The 27,700-nt window shown below is 45.0% G+C and overlaps 1 protein-coding gene across 5 annotated transcripts in view; it reads right to left on the bottom strand.

Annotated features, from left to right (window-relative positions):
* Positions 1 to 27,700, bottom strand: part of BMF (Bcl2 modifying factor) — a 94,476-nt gene that overhangs the window by 29,866 nt on the left and 36,910 nt on the right. For 2 of the 5 annotated variants that reach the window (XM_083509964.1, XM_083509965.1), the window contains exons 1-3: positions 18,867 to 18,969; positions 12,330 to 12,650; positions 8,784 to 8,947 (exon numbers count right to left, since the gene is read on the bottom strand). In XM_083509964.1, coding sequence (XP_083366090.1) covers positions 8,784 to 8,947; positions 12,330 to 12,650; positions 18,867 to 18,921 — 540 coding nt within the window. In that variant the 5' untranslated portion in view covers positions 18,922 to 18,969. Of the gene's footprint in view, positions 1 to 8,783; positions 8,948 to 12,329; positions 12,651 to 18,866; positions 18,970 to 21,906; positions 22,180 to 27,700 lie in introns of those variants that run through there. The other 3 variants (XM_083509963.1, XM_083509966.1, XM_083509967.1) reach the window with 3 other exon arrangements.

Below are 27,700 nucleotides of genomic sequence, written 5' to 3' on the forward strand. Positions count from 1 at the left end.
TGAGGGGAAGCAGAAGTAGTCACAGAACAACAAGCACAAGCGTAGACACCTCTCTTCTTACTATCAAAAAGAAGGTAGTGAACTAGGAAGAAAACTGTCCAGCTGTGCTAATGGTTCTCCAATATTTAATTTTCAACCCAAACTCAGAAGGGAAGATGAGAGAGATCCTTCAGGTACCATGCGCCTGTCACATAAAATGCAAGCTTATGAAAAGGGTGTGTGTGGAAATGCATCAAACACACAATAGTCTTCCCATTAGACTTGAAACAAAAAAACCACCAAACTATTTTAAGAAGGATGCCACTGAGCATTTCAGAACAGTGCAGTATATTTCAGGAAAAAGTGACTTGGTAAGCAAGGGGAGGGGTAAAAGTTATGTCCTGGCCACATAAGCAATAAGAAGGGCCAACACAGACTCTGTAGGGGGAAAGACACTGCCCAAGGATTTTGCAGTCTGTGTGTGTGTGTGTGTGTGTGTGTGTGTGTGTGTGTGTGCGTGCGTGCAGTGGCAGACCTCTCAAATGTCAGAGGCACCCTGTCCAATGCCAAAATTTGGCATCCCCACCTCTTGCCTTTCATTCTACATCATAGCTGCTGCAGCCCTCCTTCTCCCGAGGACCGAACTGGTCGTGCTCCCCTAAATCCACCTCTGATGTGTGACCCAATCTATTTGCTGTAAGATTGTATAAGTGGACTATTCCTCAGTATGCGTACAATTAAAAATGACCATTCTCTTCCATCTCTGTCTTTCAGGACTGAGGCTGCAGGAAGTGGTAGCAAGAGCCAGTTGACTTCCAAGCCAGAGAAGATAACCGCAGGCCACCATTTTCCCAGGCCCACAAGACGTGGCCCTTCTTGTCTTGCTTAACTCTGATGGTTTGTTTAGTTTCTTGCTCCGTATGCAACAAAAAGGAAGGAAGGGTGCTCTATACCCAACACAGGCTCTCAACTCTGTTGGTTTTGGAATTGGCAATCCCCGAGACTCTGTTCAAGGGTTTTGAAAAAAGGGTTCCAAGTCAAGCAATACAAGCATACAAGCATCACAAACTGTTGTTGTAACAATTTATTGCCTGCCCTTCACCTGAAGATCCCAGGGCCAGTTATAACAATTAAAACACAGCCTTAATATTAAATGACATAAAGGCAATTATACTCATGCTTATCCTAAAAAAATAAATAAAAAAGCAATCAGAGCAAAAAAAGAGGGAAATGTGGCTTCATTTCATTGGCCCAAGGTATGCTTTCAGATGACAAAGCAAAAAGCTTTAAGAAAATGGTTGTGATTTTTTATGTGTATAGGCCACCAGATGGCTTCCCCATTGATCCTACGCATTAAGAATCAACAGCAGAGTTTGCCCAACTGAAACATATACTAGGAGGGAATTAAAGTGCAGCTCAACATCCTCTGGCAACTTCCTCTGCCTTCCTCAAGCCATCTCTCCTCTCAACCTACAGCACAATTGCACAAGTATGGTCCTGTGCATGTATGGTCATAGGATACGTGCTCCAGACTACAATTCATTTTCCAACTGCCTTAAAAAAAGGTCTTTCCTTCTTCAGCTCATCCTCTCCCTCATCTGTGCTTCTAGAATGGATGTCAGATGCTGGCCCTTGGTAGTTCCAATGTCTTCACTAAAAGAAGATCCACACTTTATACTCCACTACTGTACAGGCATGAATAATCTGTCTCAGTGATGGAGGCCAAGTATGAAGGATAAATGTGCATTCAGAATGCTCACACCAGGAAGAAGCACCTGCACTTCCTTGCTATGTACCTTTCCAAAGCATTTGGGGATGTCCTCTTTACACATATTCTCAGCAGCTAATACTGGTCAACTACTACTACGGTGTTTTCGTGAGTTGCTCTGGTTTGCCAGAAGTGGCTTAGTCATGCTGTACGCCGGCTCCCTCAGCCAGTAAAGTGAGATGAGCGCCGCAACCCCAGAGTTGTCCGCAACTGGACCTAACGGTCAGGGGTCCCTTTACCTTTACTGCTGCATAAAGGGACGCGGGTGGCTCTTTGGTCTAAACCACAGAGCCTAGGGCTTGCCAATCGGAAGGTCAGCGGTTTGGATCCCCATGGCGGGGTGAGCTCCCGTTGCTCGGTCCCTGCTCCTCCCAACCTAGCAGTTCGAAAGCAGGTCAAAGTGCAAGTAGATAAATAGGTACCGCTCTGGCAGGAAGGTAAATGGTGTTTCTGTGCGCTGCTCTGGTTCGCCAGAAGCGGCTTAGTCATGCTGGCCACATGACCCGGAAGCTGTACGCCAGCTCCCTTGGCCAGTAAAATGAGATGAGCGTCGCAACCCAGAGTTGTCTGCGACTGGACCCTTTACCTTTACCTTACTGCTGCATAAAGAGTGAAAAATGGCAGTTTTCCAAAGTAGCTATCTGAAGGCAGCAAGGCCCCTGGTTGGAGACCAGATAGTCCTAGGAGTGCAAACTTCCTTCAGTTCTACTAACTTGCAGTGATGCTTCCTGCAACAATCCAGTTCTGAGAATCGATTCCTAACTTGCTCTTAAAATTTAGTATAAGCAAGTCAATGGAAGCAGGTTGCCAGAAAAATTCTCGGTAGTGGCACCCTCCCTGTGGAACACCCTCCCACCAGATGTCAAAGAGAACAACAACTACCAGACTTTTAGAAGACATCTGAAGGCAGCCCTGTTTAGGGAAGCTTTTAATGTTTGATATATTACAGTATTTTAATATTTCTTGGAAGACGCCCAGAGTGGCTGGGGAGGCCCAGCCAGATGGGTGGGGTATAAATAAAATAATAATAATAATAATAATAATAATAATAATAATAATAATAATAATAATTAGCACACGGCTTTATTTTGCAACACACACACAAAATCCTTCTTCTCCTAAGAAGCCAATGGACAAGGATCCTTTCACTTAAGCCATCTTTTAGCTGATGCCCCAAGGAGAATGAGGAAGAGGGAGTGGCCTGTGTTTACACTACACAGAACTGGAGGTAGAAGTGGAACTTTCAGATCTGCCAGAGGAAGCGACTCAGAAAATCTTGAGACAGAGCTACACTCCTTCTCTGTTGGAGACACACAAAGGCCAGCAGTCAGGTGCAGCACCAAAGTCTCAGCTAATTCAGCCTCTTGTCAGCAGTTGTGATGACTCAGAGGCTAAATATAGAGAGCGATTTAAACAGTGCTGGCCGCAGTGCAAATACTACAGTACCCAGCTTCTCCATCTCTCACGCACAGCCATACACATGAATACGCCCTGGACGTTTTTTCTTCTTCCTATGTCTAACTTCAAAAAACAAACACCCCCCTCCAAAAAAAGCCCCACAAGCAGCCTAAAGAGGTACATTTCTTGGCTCTGGTGTCTTTTCGTTGTCATCGCCTGGGGCTCCATTGCCTCATACTAATCAGGGTTAATAAAAGCAACATTGGAAAAAAAGGGGGGAGATTGTGTGCAATGCAGAGTTTCGTTCTGCATGAAACTGCAGCAAAGGGTAAAGGAAATGATCCCCTTTGGGGGGGAGCCCTTGGTAATCAAAGCTCCGCCAGATGATCCCATTGAGAGCCACTGACAAGAGCACCTTTGAAAGGCTGTGACAGGTTTGCCTCCCCTGATGTGTCTTCTGCAGAAGCAGGGAGGAATTTAGCAGTTTGTGTTTCTCCCCTTCTTGCCTCACTGCCATAAACTTTTATTGGTCAATATATACAGCTCTCAATTACAACTCATTTTCAACATAAATGTCCCCGAAGCCCCGAAGCATTATCTCAGCAAGATCTGGAGGCCAGAGCAGGGGGACTGGAGTCAGGTCTCCTGGATTTTATTGACAGTTATGCAGCCCTCAGTGCCGCGAGAATAAATTGCCTCCCATTTCTTATAGACTCCCTGTCTATTACAGGAGACTCTAGCCAAAATACAGTCAAGTGAAAACTGATTGCTTTTGTTGCTGTTCTAAAAGGCTGCACACTGTTGAGTTAACATTGGCAAGAGGTCTTACCCATTGCTATAATCCCATGCATCCTTATTTGGGACTGATAGAGCAATCTAATATCAAGGTGTGTAAATTTAGGATAGGGAGATCTTGGGCTGTCTTTGCTGAACCAGAGCTACACAAGCATATTTCCCTCATCGCAGCTCGGCCAGCAACATGCCGGCATGCGTCCCTTAACATGGCTGTTCTGGCTTAGCCTGTGTATCTTGAATCAACTTAAGTCCGAATAGGGAGGGTTGCAGAAGTGGGGCAGGACAAGGATAGACCTGCACCTATTCGAAATCTCTTTGAGCCTAATCACATGACCTGGCAACCCGGTGGAACATATGCAAGCAAAGAGGGTTGTTGTGTAAGTCAAACTCTATTTTAAAGGCCAGATCAGCCAGCAGTAGCCTTGCTGCTGAATGGAGCTTGGAATAATGGTAACTTAAAGGTAAAGGGACCCCTGACCATTACATCAAGTCGTGGCCGACTCTGGGGTTGTGGCGCTCATCTCGCTTCACTGGCCGAGGGAGCCGGCGTACAGCTTCCGGGTCATGTGGCCAGCATGACTAAGCCGCTTCTGGCGAACCAGAGCAGCACACGGAAACGCCGTTTACCTTCCTGCCGGAGCGGCACCTATTTATCTACTTGCACTTGACGTGCTTTCGAACTGCTAGGTTGGCAGGAGCAGGGACCGAGCAACGGGAGCTCACCCTGTTGCGGGGATTCGAACCGCCGACCTTCTGATCTTCAAGTCCTAGGCTCTGTGGTTTAACCCACAGCGCCACGCCTGTCCCAATGGTAACTTAACACCAACTTAATTTAATCCGTCATAAATTGCACCAGCTTCCTATACTTAGGATTGCGCCATGAGCCTCAGTGAACTCGGCAGGTCTTACTTGTGAGCAAACACTATAGGTCCATGTTTTGCACACAAAGGATCCAACACCTGTTCATTAGACGGGTTGGCATCCCACAATCAAGTCTGAGGCCCTGCAAATAAAGAACCTCAAAATGGTTCATTTTTTTTAATGTTTAAAAAAGATGGATGTAATGGGTATGAGTTACTCATGCGTAAACTGTTGCCTTTCTCGGTTAATTTGCCTTGTTAAACCTTTCTGACTGCACAGCCCCTTCTCATCGTGGCTGCCTCAGTCACTGGCAGAATCCGTCAAACCCCAATGAAACTACTCCCATGGAGAATATGCACATGGAATTATGTACATTTTAAATGCTGGAAGCCTGGTTTTGGATAGTCTTCTACCTCAAAGAGCAGCTCCATAGCTTGTCGTCTTTGATAAATTTACAGAGAATCTTGGTCTCCAATATTGACAAGGAAAAGGTCTCTGCTTTAGGTGTTCATCTTTTACTGTTTTTAGGCCTATTTTCAGTTGTTTTTAAAAGCTGTTTTAGCTGTTTTGTGGTATATTTGCAAATCTCCTTGAGACCTATCTATGGTGGCTGCTATAACATCAGGCCAGGTCTATGAGCATGTAGGGGAATATCCTGTGGATAGAAGGCTGCCTTGTCTCACTCCTAGATTGCTCTACTTTCAGATGCTGCCACTGGTGGGACGCCACCAGAAGTACATCTACTCTAGTTCAGCTTTCAGTTGGCACCCTGGAGGCTCCCCCAGCGGTTTACGTGCTGTCCTGTCAGCGAAGCAGAACAGAAGCTGCTTGCCACAGCCTTTGGCCAACTTTTGGGTTGCTCCAAAAGTGCCATTTGGAGCCATTGAACCAGACGGAGGCAACTGCACGGGCAAGACAAAGTCTCCCTGGCCTCCGACGTCCTTCCCAACCGAAAGAAAAGCGACTGGACAGCGCTCCGTTATCTTTGCCAAAAACGAGAGGAGAAAGTTGGCAAAGAGCGAGGCGGGAAGGAAAAGACGGTATTAGCATAAGCGTAGCGATAAATAAAACCTTCAATGGTCTCAAACATCGCTCCGTACAAACACAAAAAGCCTCCCTGCCAGTAGAGTGCCAGTTATCAGTCCAAAGACTGAGCGGTGAAGACCCGGCGCTTAAGTTCTTCCCCACCTGTGTCCAGGGCTTCTCTCTCTCTTTAAAAACAAAACAAATGTTCAGCTAGGACTCTCCCTCTCCTTTACAACACTCTATTATTTCAGCTGAAAGGGAAAGAGCCCCTCCTCTCTTGGCTGCATGAGGTCGTAGTAAAGAGGGATGCTTTTGTTTACTAACTCTTCCACATGCTTGGCTGACACGCGATTCTCCGGCCTCCACAGAAAGTCTCTCTCTCACCCTCCTTTTGCTCTGCAGTCAGTTCCTCAGGGACCCGGGTGCCACGGCAACACACACACTCCTTGCCCGAAGATGAAGAAAAGGGAGGGGACCGGCCAATTTTCTTTTTTTGGTTACAGGTTTTATTTTCCCCCCCCTCCTCCTGGGGCATTCTTGGACACATTTCCCAGACAAAGACATCGGATAGCTACACTCCCCAGATGGAAAGGGTCGAGTTACAACCAGTTCTGTGGCTTCCCTTCAGGACTCTTTTGACAGAGGAAGGAGGGGAAAAAGGCACCCAGTTAACCTTTACTACTCTGGGCAAAGTTAGCTACGCCACAGATGAGTTCCAGGACGGATATTGAAGAAATACTATCTAAGGGCAGGAGTGAGGGATGGGGGAGATAATGATGTCCATAGTGGTGGTAGGGGAGATTTTTTTATTTTAAAAAATCCCTCCCCATGTGAACGTTCCACGTGCACACAAAGCAACAAAATAGGATGTCACCAGACAGTATGAACAGTTGGTTTTAAATGTTCCAGTTAACCTTTTTTCACATCTGCTTTCTTAGATCAAATAACTTTGGAGACTGCACTCTTTTGCCTTGAACACACCCACCCACCCACCCACACACCTGCCAAAGAAAAGCCCTAGCTCAAGTGCAACCATACCCCAACCAACAATGTAGAAAGAAGTCCTGGGAAGGAAGGGAATAAATAAGATGGTAGCACAAGACTCTGAGATAAACAATGGGCAGCTGGAATGTGAACGTCTGGCCCCATGTGGGACATGAGCCCAAAAAAAGTGCATGCAGATCCTTCTCCCTGGGTTGATACCAAATCTGCATAGACAGCTGTCCCAGAATGCCTAAAGGAAACATCTATGGATGCAGAATGTCAGACTCTCGCCTTCCACAGCCACTGCCCACATCCATTCCACACATGACCCAAACCCACAAGAACTTCCTGAATCTTTGCTCCCACTTCCATCCAGTTGGAAACAGCCACAGCAAGACAATGCGCCTCAATTTACATCCCTTAAAACGGCTCAGATGAACATCTTATCTTACAAAGAGACATCCACATTATTAAAAAGTGCAGGTTTCCTATTTAGAAAGCTTGGTATGTTCGGTTACAGAACTCTCTGGCCCCAGACCAAGGCTTTGGCCCTGTGACACAACTTGCACTCATCCTTGGAAGAGAAGCAGAACCCACAGCAATGATAAGCTCTGGCATGCAAGTCTTCACAGCTGAAGTGGAAATCTGCCCAGGCCCAGATAGCATCATTCTAGGTATGTTAAAACAAACTGGTTTTAACGGTCTTGGCTCTCCCCCAAAGAATTCTGGGAATTTTTATTTTTGTTTCAGCACTGAGATTTCTGTTTAAGAATGTTCCACATGGGCTGAGGAGAGACCAGACACAGCAACAGTGTGGGTAGTTTACACAGAAGTAATTGGGGGTCTGGGGGAGATGTAGAGCAGAGGGGCCACCCTATGCCCAGAGGTGACCTTAGCTCCTCTCAGACTGCAAAGAAGAGAGATCTGAAGTTCAAGACCTTAACTTTCTTCCTTTGGTTTGAAATATTTAAAAAATCAGAAAAGCCCAAGGTGAAACTTCTGACACCTTGTGGTTATACAGGTGCCTTTCCTTGCAAAGAAATTAAAACACAAAGCAATACTTCTAAATAGTGGGTTGGAGCCAGGATCCTTTAATGTGGCTATCAATACTGTACACTGCAGTCCAGCCCAAGGGCACATTTACACCAAGCATTTAAAGCACTACAATACCACTTTAAACAGTCATGGCTTCCTCCCAAAGAATTCTGGGGGCTGTAGTTTGTTAAGGGTGCTGAGAGTTGTTAGGGATACCCATTCGCATCTTGGCTTGTAGATCCTGCAGTGAGCAGGGGATAGGACTAAATCATTTCCAGCTCTACGATTCTACAAGGGGAATTTGAATGAGCAGAAGACTTTGGGATAGTTGAAGTGAAAAAGCTAGAGGAGCAGGAGAAGGGGGAGAATGCATGTGGGAAACCAAAGGTATGCACGTATGGAGGCATATATCTGGGGTGGGGGCTAAACTTGCTCTCTGGCATGAGCCAACCCACTGTTTATTGAGAAGAGCAGATAGACCCTTTCCTCAACCATTTTGCTGACTTCTCACTCGGTCCTACAGGATTTGGTGAGGGCCATTAAGCCTGCTCCTAACTTCATAACTCCTCATGAGGCCTATTCGTTGGTCGTGCTGCAAGAGAAATTGGCTTTATGTAAAGAAATAATATTGTTCTGCAGTCTGATGCTTTGTGTGAAGGAGGGCAGAAAAATCCCCGAGAAATAAAGCAGAATGATTATTTTTAAAAAGACTATTGAACAAAGAGGAAATGTGGTTCAAAAAACAATTTCCCAAATGTATATTATTAAAACAGTAATGTGTGTGTTTGTGTGTGTGTGTGTGTGTATAGGCTATCTAACGGAAAAAGAAGAGAGAACACATTTGGCCAAACCAAATAAAGCATCCTCGACAGTGAATAAAGTCCCCCCCTCACTCCACCACCAACACTCCACTTTCCTTGCCCAAAAGACAACCTACCCTCTGTAGGTGCAGCCTGTGAAACTGGTCCGCAATGCACTGTAACTTCCGTGCAATCTGAACTTCAGTTCGCAGTTCCTGTGGGCTTTCCCGAGGTTCCTCCCGGAGGTGTGGACTCAATGAGAAACCAATGGGGTTGACATGTAAACGGAACCCGGCGTTCCCTGCCAAACATCAGAGAAGAGTCAGGCGCTTATAGCCTCTCACGTATGTGAACAATCCTTCTGCCATGAACAGCACACCAGAAGAGAATACAGCAAAATCAAGAAAATAAAATGTCTCATTTGAATTAAGCAAAGCACTTATAGCTAAACTTCAACCACCTTTTAGAAAGCTAAGGGATCCATGACTGGCAATACCTGCTCAGGACTCTCCACATTGGGCAACTGGGTCTATAAGACTCCATTTTAAATTCCCACAATGCTCTAGGATGACACTACACTGGGACCTCTGGGTTTTTGTAGGAAACTGAAATGACACTCACAGCCACCCTAGAGTACTGCTGCTTCTGCTGGGTAAACCTAAGGATGCTCACAGGTAAAAGAGGAAGCCCTCCATGGGGCAGTTTCCCCAGTGGCTCCTCTGAGGGAAGTGCAGAGGTTGGCAGTGCAAAAATGGGCCACTCTGTTTGTGGAATGCTCCCACCAGGGAAACACACGTGGGACTATCACTGTCAGCTTTTCAACACCAGAAGGCTTTCCTGGTTCTCCAAGCTTTTGGTTATTAATTGGTGTCATGCTTCAGCACAATTTCTGGCCTGTTTGTGGTGTTCATCTTATCATAGGGTGGGGTGGGATTTATCCTTCTTATAGTATTGTTGGATGAACGTTTGGTATTTTTCCAATGAATTTGTTCACAAACCTTTGTGTGTTTTATGGACTTGGACGTGTCACATTATAGGTCACTTTTAGTCTCTAAGCCAACGATAGGAAATCAGTGGACCTCCAGATTTTGCTTGATTTTCGAGCTCTCATCACACCCAACCACTGGTCTCACTGGCAGAGGTTGATGGGTGTTGGAAGCCTAGCAAACATCTGGAGGACCACGGATTCCCTGCTTTATGCAACAGCAGTTCATAGAACTTCATGAGAAGTATCACGGGGCCAGCTGGGCACCTTTTTGGAGCAGATAAAAAGATTCAAACGTCCCCTTAAACTGGGGATGGGGAACTTATGGCCCTCCAAGTGCCCTTGGACTCCAATTCCCATCAGCCCCAGCCCCATTGGTCAAGGGTTATTGGTGTTGTAATCCAACAACATCAGGAGGGCTAAAGGTTCACCACCTCTGATTTAAATCCACAGAGGTACGTGCAAACACTGTAAATGCTACATTATTTTTCTGTAAAAAAACAACCCCAAACAGAATCATGGACCCTGAATTGCCCCAGTTATGTGATTGATTTGATTTCAAATAGGCCCAACATCTGGGGGTTGTTGGATGCTGTGGGCCTCCCTCTCTGCCAGGCACAGGCAAACTCAGCCCTACAGATGTTTTAGGACTACAACTCCCATCATCCCTGGCAACTGGTCCTGTTAGCTAGGGATGATGGGAGTTGTAGTCCCAAAATATCTGGAGGGCCGAGTTTGCCTATGCCTGGTCTCTGCCATCAGATTTGGAAGGTCTGCATGTCTGAGAATGCTGTGGATCTTGTTTCTTAGACTCCCTTCCATAGTTCTAAAGTACGTCAGCCCTGGAGCTGGCACAGTTAATTCTCTACCAAGTGGGAAAGGAAAAACTGTATCCCACTGCCCCCTCACCCACCAGTAGATTTTTGTATTTGGTGCCAGATCCACCTCTGAGTTGTCCTTCCCATTAGGATTGCCATGTTAAATGATGGCATCTGCATATGGATAGAACAATGGTGCTCATGAAAAATGTATTCTCTGTTTTTAGTTGGTACCTGAATGTGTCCCAGCAGGCAATCTCTTTGCAGAGGCATTCCCTCCTTCATGAGGCAGAAGAGTATTTACTCCAAGTCCCCACACTTCCTAAGCACTGCTGCTTTAAAAATAATTAACACCTTTTCAAAAGATCTCCTGCCCAGTTCACCAGGTTCCCCTTTCCAACAAAAATTTTTCAATCAATTAGACTGCAGTCCTGTACATACTTACTTGGGAGTAATTTAATGGGACTTCCTTCTGAGCTCCGTGTGAGAGGAGAGGGGATCGCAAATAAGGAGTGAGGCAGAAATTTGTTTCACTATGAAGAAGCTTTTAAATTGCAAAATTGCATGAGCTTGCATAGGCGAAAAGCTCTTCAGATGCTAAATTGAAACCAGGGAAAGCCAGGTAATTTAGTCTGTTAAAAGCTGATCAAAAGAAAACATTGTATGCAGTTCTTAAAGGGATAGCAACTCAGTAAGACCACAACTTTGGGGCGGAGCGGGGAGTACATTTCATGGATCTTGCTTAAAATTGTGTATAGTCAAAACACATTGGGTTCAATGGTGGGTGGGTTTGCCAAAGTCTTTTTTCCCAGATGCCCATCCCCTTCTTAATTTTTTTAAAAAAACTTGCCAAGTGCATGAAGCTGAATGGGCACAAGTTAAATGTGTATAAGGTGCAGGCTTAGTGCTAATATTGTGCAAAGAAACCACAATCTCTATGAAGGTCCAGGCTAATTCTCTCACATTTCTGAATGAATCCTGGTTTTACTATCTCATGCACCATTTATCCCCATGATTTGATGTTCCTAAGAACAGTAACTCTGAGATCTACAGCACTGTGTCTAGGAAAACTAACATGGTAAGCCACTGATATCTTACTGTTCTTGCTCTTTATATCTGACATTATAGGTCCGTGTGCCTAATATAAAGTGCTGATGGGTGGATATTTGATGCATGAACTTAATTGCATCCTATTGGTAGACATACAGGTATAAGTGCCATATATGTGATGGACAGTACCACTGAACCAACACATTTTTTTATGTTGACAAGAAAGCATTCAGGTATGCTGCAAGGTTTTGTTCCTTGTTGTGGAGTTGGTGAGATGTAGTGGATTATATGGGACAGGCCTCTCCCACCTTGAAATATCCACACTTCAATTTGATACTGTAAGCCAGGGTTTCCTGGACTTGGGTCTCAGGCTGTTTTTGGAATACAATTCCCATTATCCCTGACCACTACTCCTGCTAGCTAGAGATGATGGGAATCGTAGTCCAACAACAGATGGAGACCCAAATTTAGGAAACCCTGCTCTAAGCAGTTTGTTGCCCTTAGAAGAAATATAAAGGAGCTATTTTGACAATAGTCTAAGTTCCATGAGGAACGGAACTTGCTTCTTTAAAACAACATATATATTTTGAGGTTTTCAGAACTCAGATGAATTGTGGTAATGAACTGTGTTTTTCCCAAATCCAATTTCATGCATCATGGTGCAGTACTGACCATACAGATTTTAAGATCCTCCAACTTCAGTCCTTTGTCCCACACAAAGAGAGAACTATATTTCTTTAGAAGAATAAGAAGTAACATAAGAATGCCATGAATACTAACACATGACAATTCATTGAGTGCAAAAGTATATAAACACCCATCATTCTTACCATAGAAGAGTCTCTGGGGCTCTTCAGTGACTCCACAAGGTAACATGACATCCTGGCTAGAAGAGGATGGGTTGAGGGTTTGAGTTGCCTTATCTTGCTGCTTGGCATGCCTGGTGCCTGGGCCGCAACAGTGTGTAAGTGGGAAAAGCTGGAATCTCCCCAGAAGGCAGTTGTAAGATTTACTCTGTGTGAAAATGCCAGGAAATGTCATCTCATTGGGTTGACTGGCAAGTCCACAGTCTTCAGAGTGGAAGACATCATCCTCCAGCCCATCTAGATTGGAGAAATCCTCCTCCAGGTAGTCAGGGGAATCCATTTCACCTGCAATTTTTTTTTAAAAAAAAAGAAAATAGATAAAACGCTACTCAATATCCTAGATAGGATGCATGGTTTTCTTTGCACCTTCTTCACAAAACAGCCTATGAATTAGGCTTGAGATAAGAGATAAATGATGGAGGCCAACTGGACAATCTTCCCTCCTTTGCACCCAAAGGTTCAGACTTTTTATGAACTAAGTAGCCACAAGGAGAAAGTCCAAGAAAAGCCTTCCATGATTAATGTTTTAGAATCCAAATACCATGCTAGCTCATCACAACCACATATACATGCATAAAGGCCTTCTATACCCAGTGCTTAGATTTCAAAGTCCTCAATAAGTCCAGAGAATTCTACAATCACACAAAAATGTTTCAAGGTATTAGTTGGGACTGATGGATGTACCTGAAGAATAGAATTGGGACACCAGGTGCTGGAACCTAATCACAACTAGCAGGATCTACAAAATGCTGGGATTTCGTTGCAATACACTGCTGAAACTCTTGAGGATCAAGTAGGACTGGATGGTGACTGTTTGGTAACCAAGCCAAGAAATCCAAAGCGTGCCCCACGCTGATAAAATATTCCAAGCCGAGATCAAAATGGATCTAGATAACCCTTATAATCCTATAAACTCCTGGAGCAGATTGGTCACTGGCAACTCAAACCACCTTAGCCAAAAAGACAAGACAGAAGATGAACTTTTTATTGCCAGTGTAAGGGGATCAGATCGATAGAAGTTCTCAACAAGAGGCTTATAACTGCTTCTTGGTGGGAGACAGCATTACTTCCTTCTTGAGTAACAAGTTGGGAATTGCTGGTGACTGCTCATAACTGCAGCCTCTCCTCCAGGTTTAATGGCATAGCAAGTCCAAGAAAAGGCCACATTTCAACCACAGTGTTGTATCCTTCATGAATTGCTATAAACTATCAAACACTGAACCCCAGAGAAAAACCCCATTGAACCCCCACAGAAAACTTGTAACATACAGACATCACAAAACTACATAGCAGAGGTCCTCAGTCTTCCATATCAGCAAGCAATCCCGTAGAACATGATGAATTGTTTTCTCCATCCTACAAACCTCACAACATCCAGAGTACAAGCCACCCCAGAGAGCACAATGCCCCATGAAAATTCTTGAGCCAACTAACTTGTGTGTCATTGTAAAAATACAAGAATCCTCCAATACTGGAGAAAAGGAGAATAACCTCCAACCTATACAACCCACCTTCCACTGCTTGTGCTGTTCACCTGTGTCCATTTATGTCCAAGAGCAATGTCCCTCTATCCCAAAGCCTTCCTAGCCATCTGATCAGCCACCTGATTTCCAAAAACACCCACACAAGATGGAACGCAACGAAGTGAAGGATGTTGGGTGCTGTTGCCAGTCTGAATGATGTAGTCAACAGGGGAAAAGACAGGATGAATGAGGGCCTTGGGGAGGAAGAGACTTGTTGGGATGTTACCCAACAGAATTGGCCTTTCAATAATCGGGGAAGAAGTAAGACCAAGCCCCCCTCTCAAAACTTCTGATGAATTCCCAAATCCAAATATCTCTCCCTTCTCTGTTAAAACTGAACTGCTCAAAAGAAGAAGTTTTTTTTTAATATCTAGAGGGCTGGCACCCAAAACAAGAAAGGTGGAAATCTGCCCAAAAACCTGCTCCGACCATAATGCCTTAAAAATGGAATTGAGACTTATCCCAACCGGATCCTTTAGATGGAGGATGAATGACACCTTGCTAAGAGATCAAGAGATCGTCAAGAAGGCCCAAAAAACTTTAAAGGACTATTTTGAAATAAATTTGAACACTACGGTCGAGAAGAGAACAGTCTGGGACGCAAGTAAAGCTGTAATGAGAGGGTTTCTGATACAACAGAACACAATAAAAAGAAAATTTTGGAATGGAAAAAAGGAAAAAATCTTAGAGAAAATAAGTGAAGGAGAGAAAAAGCTGAGGACCAAACCAAAATCAAAAGAGGTATTAAGAGAAATCAAATTCCACCAAGCACAATATTCGAAATTGATTAATCAAGAAATTGAATGGAAAATTAAACAATTGAAACAGAGATCGTTTGAATCAGCAAATAAATGTGGAAAATTGTTAGCTTGGCAGTTGAAAAAAAGACAAAAGTTAAATACAGTTACAAATTTAGAGATTCAAGGAAAAATAGTGCAGAAACCAGAAGAAATAAGGAAGTGCTTCCACAGATACTTTAAAGATCTTTATGCACAGGGGCCTCAACAAGAATTGGAAATAGACCAATTTTTGAGAACAAATGGTCTAACTAAAATAAGCCAAGACCAAAGAGTAATTCTCAACAGTAAAATAACCCAACAGGAAATTGAAGGTGCCATTCGAAATATGCAACTCGGCAAATCTCCAGGCCCGGACGGGCTCACCTCCAAATATTATAAGACTTTGAAGGACTTTTTGATACAACCATTATTGGAGGTTTGCAACCAGATTATGGAGGGGAAGAGGGCACCGGAAACGTGGAAAGAAGCATTCATCACATTGATTCCAAAGTCGGAGATGGAAAAGACCCAGCTTAAGAACTATCGTCCCATCTCACTCCTGAATGTGGATTACAAAATATTTGCAGACATTTTAGCAAATAGATTTAAAAAAGTATTAAATGAAGTAATTCATAAGGACCAAGCAGGTTTTCTCCCTGGCAGACATATGTCGGACAATACCAGGAACATTATTGACATATTGGAGCTTTTGAGAATTAGGAACACAAGGGCCGCTTTAATTTTTATTGATGCGGAGAAAGCATTTGACAACATTTCTTGGAGGTTTATGAAGAAAAACCTGAAAGGGATGGGAGTGGGAAGGGGGTTTGAAAATGGAGTAGAAGCAATCTATTCAGAACAAAAAGCCAAACTGATAGTGAATAATGTGGTGTCGGAGGAACTCAAAATTGAAAAAGGGACACGACAGGGGTGCCCCCTATCTCCTCTGTTATTTATTTCTGTCCTGGAGGTATTGCTGAATATGATCAGAGAGGACCGGTTGGTGCAGGGTATAGTGGTCGGAGCGAAACAATACAAATTGAAAGCTTTCGCAGATGACCTAGTCTTGACATTACAGGAGCCAGAATCTAGCACAAAAAAAGTTCTTGAACTTATCTCGGAGTTTGGTCGGGTGGCGGGATTCAAGCTTAATAAACAAAAAACCAAGGTTTTGGTTAAAAATCTGACACCTACAGAGACAGAGGGGTACCAGAAAGAAACAGAGTTAAGTGTGGTGAAAAAAGTGAAGTACCTGGGGGTATTTTTGTCCACCAAAAATTTAAATTTATTTAAAGATAATTATGAAAAATGCTGGTTGGAAATCAAAAAGGATTTGGATATATGGGCAAGATTGAAACTTACCTTGTCAGGCCGAATCGCAGCTATAAAGATGTGTGTTTTGCCAAAAATGTTATTTTTATTTCAAACCCTACAGGTCGTGGACAGAATGGAATGTTTTGGAAAGTGGCAGAAGGATATATCTAAGTTTGTCTGGCAGGGCAAAAAGCCCCGAATAAAATTTAAAATACTAACTGACTCAAAAGAAAGAGGGGGGTTTGCCCTGCCGGATTTAAGGTTGTACTATGAAGCTGCAGCCTTCTGCTGGTTGAAGGATTGGTTCTTGTTGGAAAACACTGATGTCCTAGACCTGGAAGGGTTTGACAATGTTTATGGTTGGCATGCATACTTGTGGTATGACAAGGCAAAGGTTCATAAATTGTTCAAAAACCATATTGTCAGAAAATCAATATTTGCTGTATGGATGAAGTACAAGGATTTACTAGAAAGTAAAACCCCGAGGTGGTTATCACCAGTGGAAGCCAAAGTTTCTAAAAAAAGGCCCAATATGGAGGCCTACTGGCCAAAATATTGGGAATTAATTGAAAGAGTTGGAGACAACTGGAAGCTCCAAAGCCAAGACAAATTAAAAAATAAGGTGCGAGACTGGCTACATTATGCTCAAATGCAAGAGGTTTTCAAAATGGATAAAAAAGTTGGTTTCCAGGTGGAGAAATCGAAACTAGAGACGGAGTTATTAGAACCCAAAACTAAGGTACTTTCGAGAATGTATAACTTGCTGCTTAAATGGAATACACAGGATGAGACAGTTAAATCGGCTATGATAAAATGGGCACAGGATGTAGGACATAACATTATGTCTGAGGACTGGGAAAGGTTATGGAACACCGGTATGAAATTCACGGCATGTAGTGCCTTGAAAGAGAACATTATGAAAATGGTATACCGGTGGTACATGACCCCAGTCAAGTTGGCTAAAATATACCACCTGTCTGATAATAAGTGTTGGAAATGTAAGGAGCAAGAAGGGACATTCTTTCACCTCTGGTGGACCTGCCCGAAAGTAAAGGCCTTCTGGGAAATGATATACAATGAGTTGAAAAAGGTATTTAAATATACCTTTCTCAAGAAACCAGAGGCCTTTCTGCTGGGCATGGTGGACCGGAAGGTGCTAAAGAAGGACAGAACTCTGTTTATGTATGCGACAACAGCAGCAAGGATTCTTATCGCAAAGTACTGGAAGACACCAGATTTACCCACACTGGAGGACTGGCAGACACAGTTGTTGGACTACATGGAGTTGGCAGAAATGACTGGCAGAATTCGAGATCTGACCGAAGAAACAATAGAGGAGGACTGGAAAAAATTCAAGGACTATTTGCAAAAATATTATAAGTTGTTTGAATGTTAAGATTGTGCATGATTAGGAAACGTCACGCTTCCGCAACCTATTTAAGCAAAGGATAAAATAAGCCTAGATAAAAAAGAAAAGGAAACAAATTTGAAACAATATATTATGTTTATTGTGAAGGTACCAAAAGTAAACTACAAACTTTCGAAATTGGTAACATAATAAAGTTAAAGATACAATAAGTTATGAAACAAGGTAACAAATTGCTGATCAGGTTAGAACAATGAATGCAATGTTGGGAAGATGTGGGGAGGTCCAAAAGAAAGTAAATTTATGAAACATGATGTGTAACATATTTAATTTTCTTTTTTTATTTTTTTTTATTTTTCTTTATATATAAAAAAAAATGTTTCTTGCATGTTGCTATGTAAACTAATTTGTGAACCTATGAAAAGGAACGCAATAAAAAATTTAAAAAAAAAAAAAAAAAAGAAGAAGTTTTTGGTGACCACCTCTGAAGAAAAGCTGTGGCGAAAAAGAAAAAGCTTCAGTTCCTTTTAGCAGTTCCATAAAATGCTTGAACATATAAAACCAGAGATGTCCAGGGGCATGTCCTTGGGTCTGAGATTACAAGAGCAGGCAATGTAGGGTTTTTAAAGCTCCTTACAACCAGCAATTAAGTCCCTTGTTATTCCTTTTAAAACTAGCATAATCTAAACGCGTGCACACACACACACACACACACACACACACACACACACACAAATAAATGCCTCCAGACCCTGAACAAGGAAGTGAAATTCAATCTTTGGGTCATTTGTTTTGCGGTGGTTTGTGCAATATAACCTACAAGACTTTTATCAAGAGCCTTGGCACAGAGGAGTGTTGCATGCTTCTCCTTGGGAAGAAGTCTTACAGAAATCAGAAGACTTCCAACTGAACCTGCATAGGATTCAGCGGCAAATACAGTCCAATTCCAGATAAGTTTCACTCTGCTGTGAAGTTGTCTTATGTCTAAATGACTCAACCTATGTGATATATCCTCACTAAACAGAATACTGCTTCTGAATACCAGTTCCTGGAAACCACAGGATGGGAGACTGCTGTTGAGCTCAGCTCCTGCTTGTGAAAACAGGAAGCTGGACCGGTTAAGATGCTGGCCTGGTCTTCTAATGTTCATATGATTTGGTTTTCATGTCAGCTACGGCCCCCTATTCAGATCCATGCAACAGGCATAGAGTTGTAGTTTAACTAGCAGTAAGAAGAACTTTAAGACAGATCAGTAGGCAGCAACATAAACAACATTGTTTCTGAATTCACTGAAAGAGAAGTAATGTAAATCCAGAGCCTAAGCATAGGTTGTCAGTACTGGAGATCATTTGACAATCCCTGTTCCAAGGTCTCTGGGGAAAGAAAAAGGGAGAGACACCCCGAACTTCTGCTTTAAAATTGCAATTGGGAGAAGCTTCCGATTGAACTCAGCGGAGCTTACTTCAGAGTCAAGATGTGCAAGTTGATACTAGATGGCTTCAGTCATAAACACCCATACCTGGAAATAAGTCCATTGCCACTGAGGTTAATGTGACTTCTATATAGGAATTCATAACACTGGGCTGTTAAGCTCAAAGTTCCAGAACATGCACACACCATATCTAAAGTACAAGAGGAAAGATGAAGATTACAGATTACAAGTAAAAGGAATAGGAGTAAACATTTCCTGAAACAGTAAGAGTAATATCTTGTTGGTCCAGGCTGAGGGGCGGGGGGAGAGTATCACATGCTCTGCTTTTCCTTCTACTGTAGTTGCATTGGAAGCTTGCAATACACATTGCAGAAGAGAATCTTCTCAGCTTTTCCTTCCACTTCTTGGGAGGTGCCTTCGGTTACATGAATTCAGACAACCTTCCAAGTGAAAAGTCAGCAAGGGGCAAATGGAAAAGGACAAGTCTTGAAACTGCAAATGGAAGGACAAGTGGCTGTAAAAGTAAAAAAAAGAGGAGAACAGATCTGGCCATGTTTTGAACAATGGGGCCTGGGGGCAGGAAGGATATTGCTGGCCCTTGCTATCACTCGCGGTACTTCAGATCGGCCCTGCACCCGAGCTCATGACTGAAGCATGGTTATCTAGTAGGGTAGGCCCCAAATCCCCATAAATGTCTCGAGACACCGGCTGCCACTGTAGTCAGGGCCTTATACTATATATTTCACTATAAAAAATGTGCTTGCAGAGATCTATAAAAGTGGTGGAGAACCCGAGGCCCTCCAGAGCTTGTTGCACTACAGCTCCCTTCATCCCTGATGACTGGCCATGCTGGTGGGGGCTGATGGGAATTGCAGCCCAGCACCACCCACCTATGGACAGCTGTGGGCAGCATTATTGCACTGCAGGGGTTGGGCTAGATGACCTGTGGGGGCCCTTCCAACTCTACAATTCTGTGATCCTATGAAAACTTCTGGAGAGGCACAGGTTCCCTAGCACTTGTCGAAACATTCAGTAAGATTCTATGCACAGCAGATCTCAAAGCCAAAGTGTTCCCTTACAATGCAATCTGATGCACGGTTACCAAGAAGCAAGTTCAGCTGTGTTCCGTGGGGCTCAGTCCAAGAGAAGAGACCATAGGGCTGCCTGTGGGGGGGGGTTTTGTGCAGTGACCGGGACACTGGGCTTCGCTGAGCATGAAGCTTGGGAGAAACTCTGCACTCTCCTTCGGGCTATCCACCTCACCAGACTGGGAGGCGGACAAGAGAGTCTCCGATCCTTGGACGTAGGATAGGATGCAAAGAAATAAGCTTGGAGAAGGAACAGGTTTTTAAAGGGAGGAAAATATTTACAGTGGTTATTTAAGGATAAGGAATACAGAGCACAGGCATGGCCTACCTTAGAAATCACTTAGGAGGGCAAGTTGAGGGCACTTGATGCTGTTATATTTATAACATTATAGAAAATTCCAGCCTGGTCAGCAGCTGGGAGCCCCACATAAGCTGCTCTACATTTCCTGAAAGAGCTGTCAAAGCATAATAAATAATAATCACATCCCTTTGAAAGAAGGAAGTCAGTTCAACAAGCAACTTCTAAAAAAAAAAAATCATGTAAAATTAGAATAGTGCTGCAGTTCTCCCAGCTTGGAAACACCTGTTGGGAACTATACAATGCATACATTCTTCCATCTCCCTCCAGCAGTCCCTCACAAAAAAGAAGCCTCGAACAAAACATTGCAGCCACTTGCCTGCTCTCAAGAGCGAAGCAAAGAGGAAGGCTATAGGACACACATGCACTGCCAGTTAACCAAAACAAAGCAAGCTGGACTTCACAATTCCCTTTTTAACTCTTCCCTGCACCTTCTGTTCCTCAGAGATTTAAGACTGAAATGCATCAATTCAATTCAGGATGAGGCCAAAAGACATCTTTACCACACACACACACACACACACACACACACACGAAAGAATCTCCAAAGTTATTAAGACCATTTGACAAACGCAGTACTTTGCAGAGCACATCTGGTATATAAAGTCATTTGATCCTTTAGTTAAGTATTTGTCTCGCAGCACATTAGTGGCCAAACCACCTAAAGGAAATGACTCCTTTTTTATTAGTAACACAAAGCAAATAAGCAGTTTTTAAAAAATCACTCCTTTTGGCACCTGCCTGATCTGTTGCTTTATGTAAAGAGTTCAAGATCTGTTTACTACGGATGTCTCTCAAGGGAAGGGGCTCAAGTATTTCTATTTCGAGATAGTGAAAGATGAATTGAACTATATTATTTACAGCATGCCAAGAAGGCACAGTGAAGGAAGCGATTAGGAACCACTGAGATGGTTGAACTGTTGGTATCCGACTAGTTCACTTAATCTGTCTGAGATAGGAGTTGTCCCAGAAGAAAAGTGGCAGTCCTAACAGCTAGCTGACAGGTACAAATCCAACACATTTAAGTTTTCCCTTTGAGCTTCTGACTGCAGAGTAGTTGTTTTAGAGGCACAGAAGCCTTGCCAGAAAAAAAGTGGCAGCCTTCATCAGAAACTCAGTGATCACTGATACTTTTCATTCTGCTCATCTGTTCAGAGGAATGATGTTATCCCCTGGAAAGTTAGGTGAAAAAGTGGAAGGGGTAAGGCTGCATGAACTCATGAGATCCCAGTTTTCTGGTGCATGTAAAGAAAAGGTGAAGCACATATACATTTGACAACAAACGTTTTTCTTAACTGTAGACGCTGAAATTGTAAAAGTAAGATACCCCCCCCCTACTTATCAGCTCACAGTGCATTGAGATCGCAGAACATTAAGATCCGTATACCTCTAACGAAGCCCTTCAGAGAATTCATTCATTCATTTAATCTTACAGCCCACCTAATCGTGAAGGCTGAAGCCGAGTAACAGTAGGTACTTGGGAAATGCAACAATCCCGTTAAAAGTTGAAATGAAGATCTGATCCAAGGCGACCCATGAGAGCGATGCTTAGTCAGGAGTTAACTCGCCCTTCCCGTCTGTAGGCAACGCCTGTCAAATAATATTGCACACCCACAAACATCTATATATCAATGTCTATATACACGCGCGCGACTAATACTAGCACACACACACAACTGACCTGCTGCCCTACTTGCGACTCCGCCTGGGCGGGACTGTAGTTGGGGCTTCGCGGCCAGCGAGCGTCTCCTTTAGGCAAGAGGCTCGGGAGCCGCTGCAAGGCGGGATCAGCGAACCCTGAGAAGCGGAACCCTCGCCTGATCTGATCTGTTCTGCTGCTGCTGCAACAGCAGCAGCGCCAGCGAGCGCGGCCAGCGGAAAGAGCGGGAGCCGGAAAGTCCCCGGGCTGCAACCTCAGGCGCCGCCGCCGCCAGCCGCACACGGCATTGTTTCCAAAATACACTTGCTTCCTGGCATTACCCAAACAGCTGATGGGAGCCCCGCCCCCGCCGTGACGCGCCCGACGGAGCCGGCCAATGGGGATCCCCGGAGGCGTCCCGGGCTCCCGCGAGCGGCGCTGGGGGCGACACAACGTGGCTGCTTCGCCCAGTGGCGCTCGGCATCTCCACTCACAGCGAGGCGGGACGGGAGAGCGGAGCGGCTTCCAAGCGAACGCCAGCTGCCCCGGGGCTCTCCCCTCTTCGTTCCTGGAAGGCCCCCTTCACACGACCGGACTTTCCCCCCTGGAGATGAGTGAATTGATGTTGTGGGAAACCTGCGCTCCCGGCCCACCCCTGTGCATAGAAGTTGCTTGGACTCTCATTCACGAGGCCCCATCATCTCACTTAGAAGGCAAAGTTTGTTCCCGAGTCCGCGATCTGGGACTCGGGCATACTGCTGCTGAACAGGGAATGTTCCATTTAGTTGTTACACATCACGTGGCTATGTAGATCAGTCCTCCCTAGATTGGGCTCATATTTTTTATGAGCCAAGAGGGCACAATTCCCAGCGGAGATCCTTTGGAGACTCCATTGCTTACTTCCCTCCATTGTAAAACCTCTGTCCGTTCTTGTCTTTGCTTCCTGTTTTGAAACTGCTGGTAGCTCCACGAGTGGACTTGGCATGTCCTATGACTCTTGGCACCTCACTCCTGTAACTATACATGTATTCCCCAAGACAAATAAAAAGCAAGGGAAGTCATCCTGGTCCATAATGTGGGACAGGAGACAGAATCTTGCTTTCTATTTTCAATGCAAGTGAGAATTTCTTTATTATTCTCTATATTTTCCATAGATTTTGATGTTTGGGGTTTTAAAAGTTTTTACGGCCTGTTTTGATTTAATCTTGTTGGTCTGCTGCGCTGTGTTTTATACTGTATATTGTTTTCTTGAAAGATGTTCATTGTTTTAACAATTTTTATATATGCCGCCTTCAGAAATTGAGTTACGGAGCAGCATAGTAATGCTGCTAATTATGAATAACAAGTCAATTAGCTCTTGTTTCCCTTTCCATCTGTGTGTGTCGCTTAAGGGTTGGAGAAAGCTCCAGATAACTGCTGGGTTTTATAAATTCATAAATGGGGATCAGCCATCATTTGCTTCTTTGTCCCGGCAGTCCTTAGGTGCAACTTGAAACCTGCACAGCACCTAGCAGACATCATTAGGCTCTATTATATCTCACACATGCCGTCTTGGACTAAATGCAGACGTTGTGGCTTCAACATACAGTCAGCTCCCCACCCCCATCTGCTTAATATTCAGGCCGATGAAGAATTCTGGAGAACTCAAAAGCTTGCTCACTAACTTTGTGACACCTTGGTTGCTTGTAACAAAGGTACAGTCCATGACCTGACTGGAAGTATACGTTTATTATTATTATTATTATTATTATTATTATTATTATTTATTATTTATACCCCACCCATCTGGCTGAGTTTCCCCAGCCACTCTGGACGGCTTCTAATCAAGTATTAAAAACAATACAGCGTTAAATATTAAAAACTTCCCTGAACAGGCCTGCCTTCAGATGTCTTTTAAAGATAGGATAGCTACTTATTTCCTTCACATCTGAAGGGAGGGTGTTCCACAGGGCGGGCGCCACTACCGAGAAGGCCCTCTGTCTGGTTCCCTGTAACCTTACTTCTTGCAATGAGGGAACCGCCAGAAGGCCCTCAGCGCTGGATCTCAGTGTCCGGGCTGAACGATGGGGGTGGAGACGCTCCTTCAGGTATACTGGACCGAGGCCGTTTAGGGCTTTAAAGGTCAGCACCAACACTTTGAATTGTGCTCGGAAACGTACTGTATATGTAACTGCACTCATTCCTTGCATTATTGCTACCCTTTTCCTAAGTCTCCCTTCTCCACATTTCGTCTCCCCATTGTCAACATTAGCTGGTGAGCTCCATAGGATATCCAACTTTGCTCATGAAACGCTGTGAAGCACAATGCCCATTGATGTAACACCATAATAGCAGTGTTTATTCAGGAGTAAATCTGACGGGGCTCAGCAAAGAGCTAGTCTTAACTAAGCATCCTTAAGAGGCTTTGGTCAAGGTCTCTGTCCACTTCAATGGGACTTACACCCTTGTAAATGTGATGGGATTTCAGCCAAAGCATATAATCGTCTGCAAGACTACACTTTTCTAAGGCTGGAAACAGATTACAGCTTTTCCATAGAGCTGGAGGTGGTTTGAGAGAGAGACAGGATTACTGCTTGAGATATGCACACTCCTTATCATGTTTGCTTCTGTAAAACAAGCTGTTCAGGTTTCCTGTATCTGTCTTGCCTGCTGATGAGCAGCTGCTGAGATGCATCAGTCCCTGGAAAGTTTGGGCGGGGGGGGGGGGGCTGCTCTGCACTGTGCACAGCAACACTTCATCCCCTTCCTACTGTTAACCCTTTAACTCGAGAAGATTGGGGAAGCAAGGGATACAAAGAGCACCTACCACTGCTCCTGATCATTCGCCTTCTTCTCCCTTTGGGATTCTCTACCTGCTTGCTCACCCTGCCTCTGTGCGAAGTCAGGAGTGGGCTCAGAAGGAAGTAAAGGTAAAGGGACCCTTGACCATTAGGTCCAGTCGTGGCCGACTCTGGGGTTGCGCGCTCATCTCGCTTTATTGGCCGAGGGAGCCGGCGTACAGCTTCTGGGTCATGTGGCCAGCATGACCAAGCCGCTTTTGGCAAACCAGAGCAGCGCACGGAAACGCCATTTACCACCGGAGCAGTACCTATTTATCTACTTGCACTTTGACGTGCTTTCGAACTGCTAGGTTGGCAGGAGCTGGGACCGAACAACGGGAACTCACCCTGTCAGGGGCGCCGACTTATAAAAAATATTGGGGGGGCCCATACCGGGGTCCTGCCGCTGGTTCGCTCGGGTAGCCGGGAGAACGCAGTTCGAGGTGGCGGTGTTGGGGAGAGACCCTCGCTCAGGGCGCCACTAGACTTGGCGGCCGGCGGCCTATCTGGGGGGTTTTGGAGCGTATTTCGGCGGAGCGATTGGGGAGGAGGGGGCTTGTTGCCGGATTCTTCAGCTGAGCCGGAGATCCGCTGCTGGGGGTCCCTGGGCCGAGTTGTGAGCACGGCCTGCTGAAGGGAGATCCAGCCGATTGCGCGACGGGGACGGCCGGGGCTCTCCGGCTAGGGCGCGCGGCTGGCTGGCTGGCGAGGGAGCAGGTGGGGAGGAGGCGGGGGTCCTCACTCTCTTAGGAAACGCACCCGCGCGCCCGATTGCCACGAAGTCCGAAGGGTGCGTGTGTGGAATTAAAAAGCAAAAACGAGATACGGGCAGGGCAGGCAAAGAGTTTTCTGCAAGAGGATGGAGGGCAGGTTGAAGAGAAAATCACTCAGGATGAGACAGTCAAATCAGCCATGATAAAATGGGCTCAGGATATTGGGTATAACATCATGTTTGAGGACTGGGAAAGGTTATGGACCACCGGAATGAAATTCACGGCATGTAATGCCTTGAAGGAAAATATTATGAAAATGATTTATAGGTGGTACATGACCCCAGTCAAGCTTGCAAAAATATATCACCTGTCTGATAATAAATGTTGGAAATGTAAGGAGGCTGAAGGGACATTCTTTCACCTCTGGTGGACTTGTCCAAAAGTGAAGGCCTTCTGGGAAATGATCTATAATGAGTTAAAAAAGGTATTTAAGTATACCTTTCCCAAGAAACCAGAGGCCTTCCTCTTGGGCATTGTTGGCCAGAAAGTGTTAAAGAAGGATAGAACTTTCTTTATGTATGCAACTACAGCAGCAAGAATACTTATCGCAAAATATTGGAAGACACAAGATTTGCCCACACTGGAAGAGTGGCAGACGCAATTGATGGACTACATGGAACTGGCTGAAATGACTGGCAGAATCCGAGATTTGGGAGAAGAAACAACGGAAGAGGACTGGAAAAAATTTAAGGACTATTTACAAAAACAATATAAGTTGTATGAATGTTAAAAATTTACACGATTCAGAAACTATAGCTTCAGCAATTAGATTTGGGAAACAGGAAATTATATTTTAAGTAAGAAAAGGTCAAAATCTAAGGTAATACTATGTTTAATTTAAGATATAAGTAACTGATGAAAAGTATGTTAAATTTAGAGGTATAGTATTTGAAAAGTACAAAATAAGGTACGAAACAAGGTAATAATTTGCTGATATCTTTATTATAAAGAATGCAGGGTAAGGGAGATGCGAGGAAGTCCAGTTAGTTATATAAAAAATGTGTTGAATGGTTGGTTTTCTTTTCTTCTTTTTCTTTTTTTCTTTTTCTTGTTCTTTTACTTTTTTCTTCAGTGTATGTTTCTAACTTTGTATTTGAAAACTTAATAAAATATTTATAAAAAAAGAAGAAGAGAAAATCCTTTCGCTTTTCTGGGGCTCAGGGAAGTCTCAGAGCCGGAGGTTGGGGAAGGGACCCCCTTTGCTCTGCCCTCTTCTCCCGTCTTAGATTTGCATGGGGGTCCCCGCCCGAGCTTGCCTGGCCACCGGGCCACACAAGGGCCGCGCTCTACGCGGCGCACCTTGCTAGCCGCGCAGCTGTCCTCCGCGGCTGCGGAGCGGCCCTGCGCCGGTGCCCAGCCCCTCTGGGCGCCCGCTGCGCTGCCAATGACAAGCGGGCGACGTCGCGGGCGGGGAAGGCGTCGCTTTCTTTCCCGATCCTGCATCCTCCCAGTCTTCCAGCCCTTTTTTGGGTTGGAAGCTCGTCTCGTTCGCCCTTCTCCTTTCTTCACCCTGCGCGCAATTTTCCTCCCTCGTCTCCCTCCCCATTTCTCCTTCCTTCCTGACTGACTGACTGACTGACTGACGGGCTTGGGCTTGGGCTCGGGCTCGGGCTCCGGGTCGGGCTCAGGCTCGGGCAGCCACAGCGTCGGCGGTGTTGGCGATCGGCGGCGCGGGGGGATGGCCCTCCCGGGGGAGCCGGCGCTGCTCAATGGGGTTGCCAAGGAGACAGGCCGGCCTCCCCCGGCCCGGCGCCCCCCGCCGCGCCGGTGCCCGTTATTGAGCTGGTGCGCGCCGGGCGCCCTATAAAAGCCGCGGACACGCCCACCGCCGCCCGAGATTATTGGGGGGGCTGAGCCCCCCCAAACGAATTTTTGAGGGGGCTCGGGCCCCCTCAAGCCCCATGGAGCCGGCGCCTATGCACCCTGTCGCGGGGATTCGAACCGCCGACCTTCTGATCAGCACGTCCTAGGCTCTGTGGTTTAACCCACAGCGCCACCTGCGTCCTTTCAGAAGGAAGTACCCCAGAACAAATGCAATGGCAAGCCTCTGCTTGCTCACCCTTTCTTTCCCTCTGCGTAGTAATGTAGCGAGGACATTTGCCTAGGGTGCCAATCCTCCATGCAGCAAGGGCAGAAGTTAAGTGAGCAGAAGGAACAGCTTAAGTGTTTTTGTTTTGTTTTGCGAAGGCAGCACCACAGAGTCCAACTGTCTCTGCCATTCTGCCCTAAGAGTGTCTTCTTGCT

Source organism: Podarcis liolepis, assembly GCF_965112155.1.
Source record: "Podarcis liolepis genome assembly, chromosome: 1".
Lineage (NCBI taxonomy): Eukaryota > Metazoa > Chordata > Lepidosauria > Squamata > Lacertidae > Podarcis > Podarcis liolepis.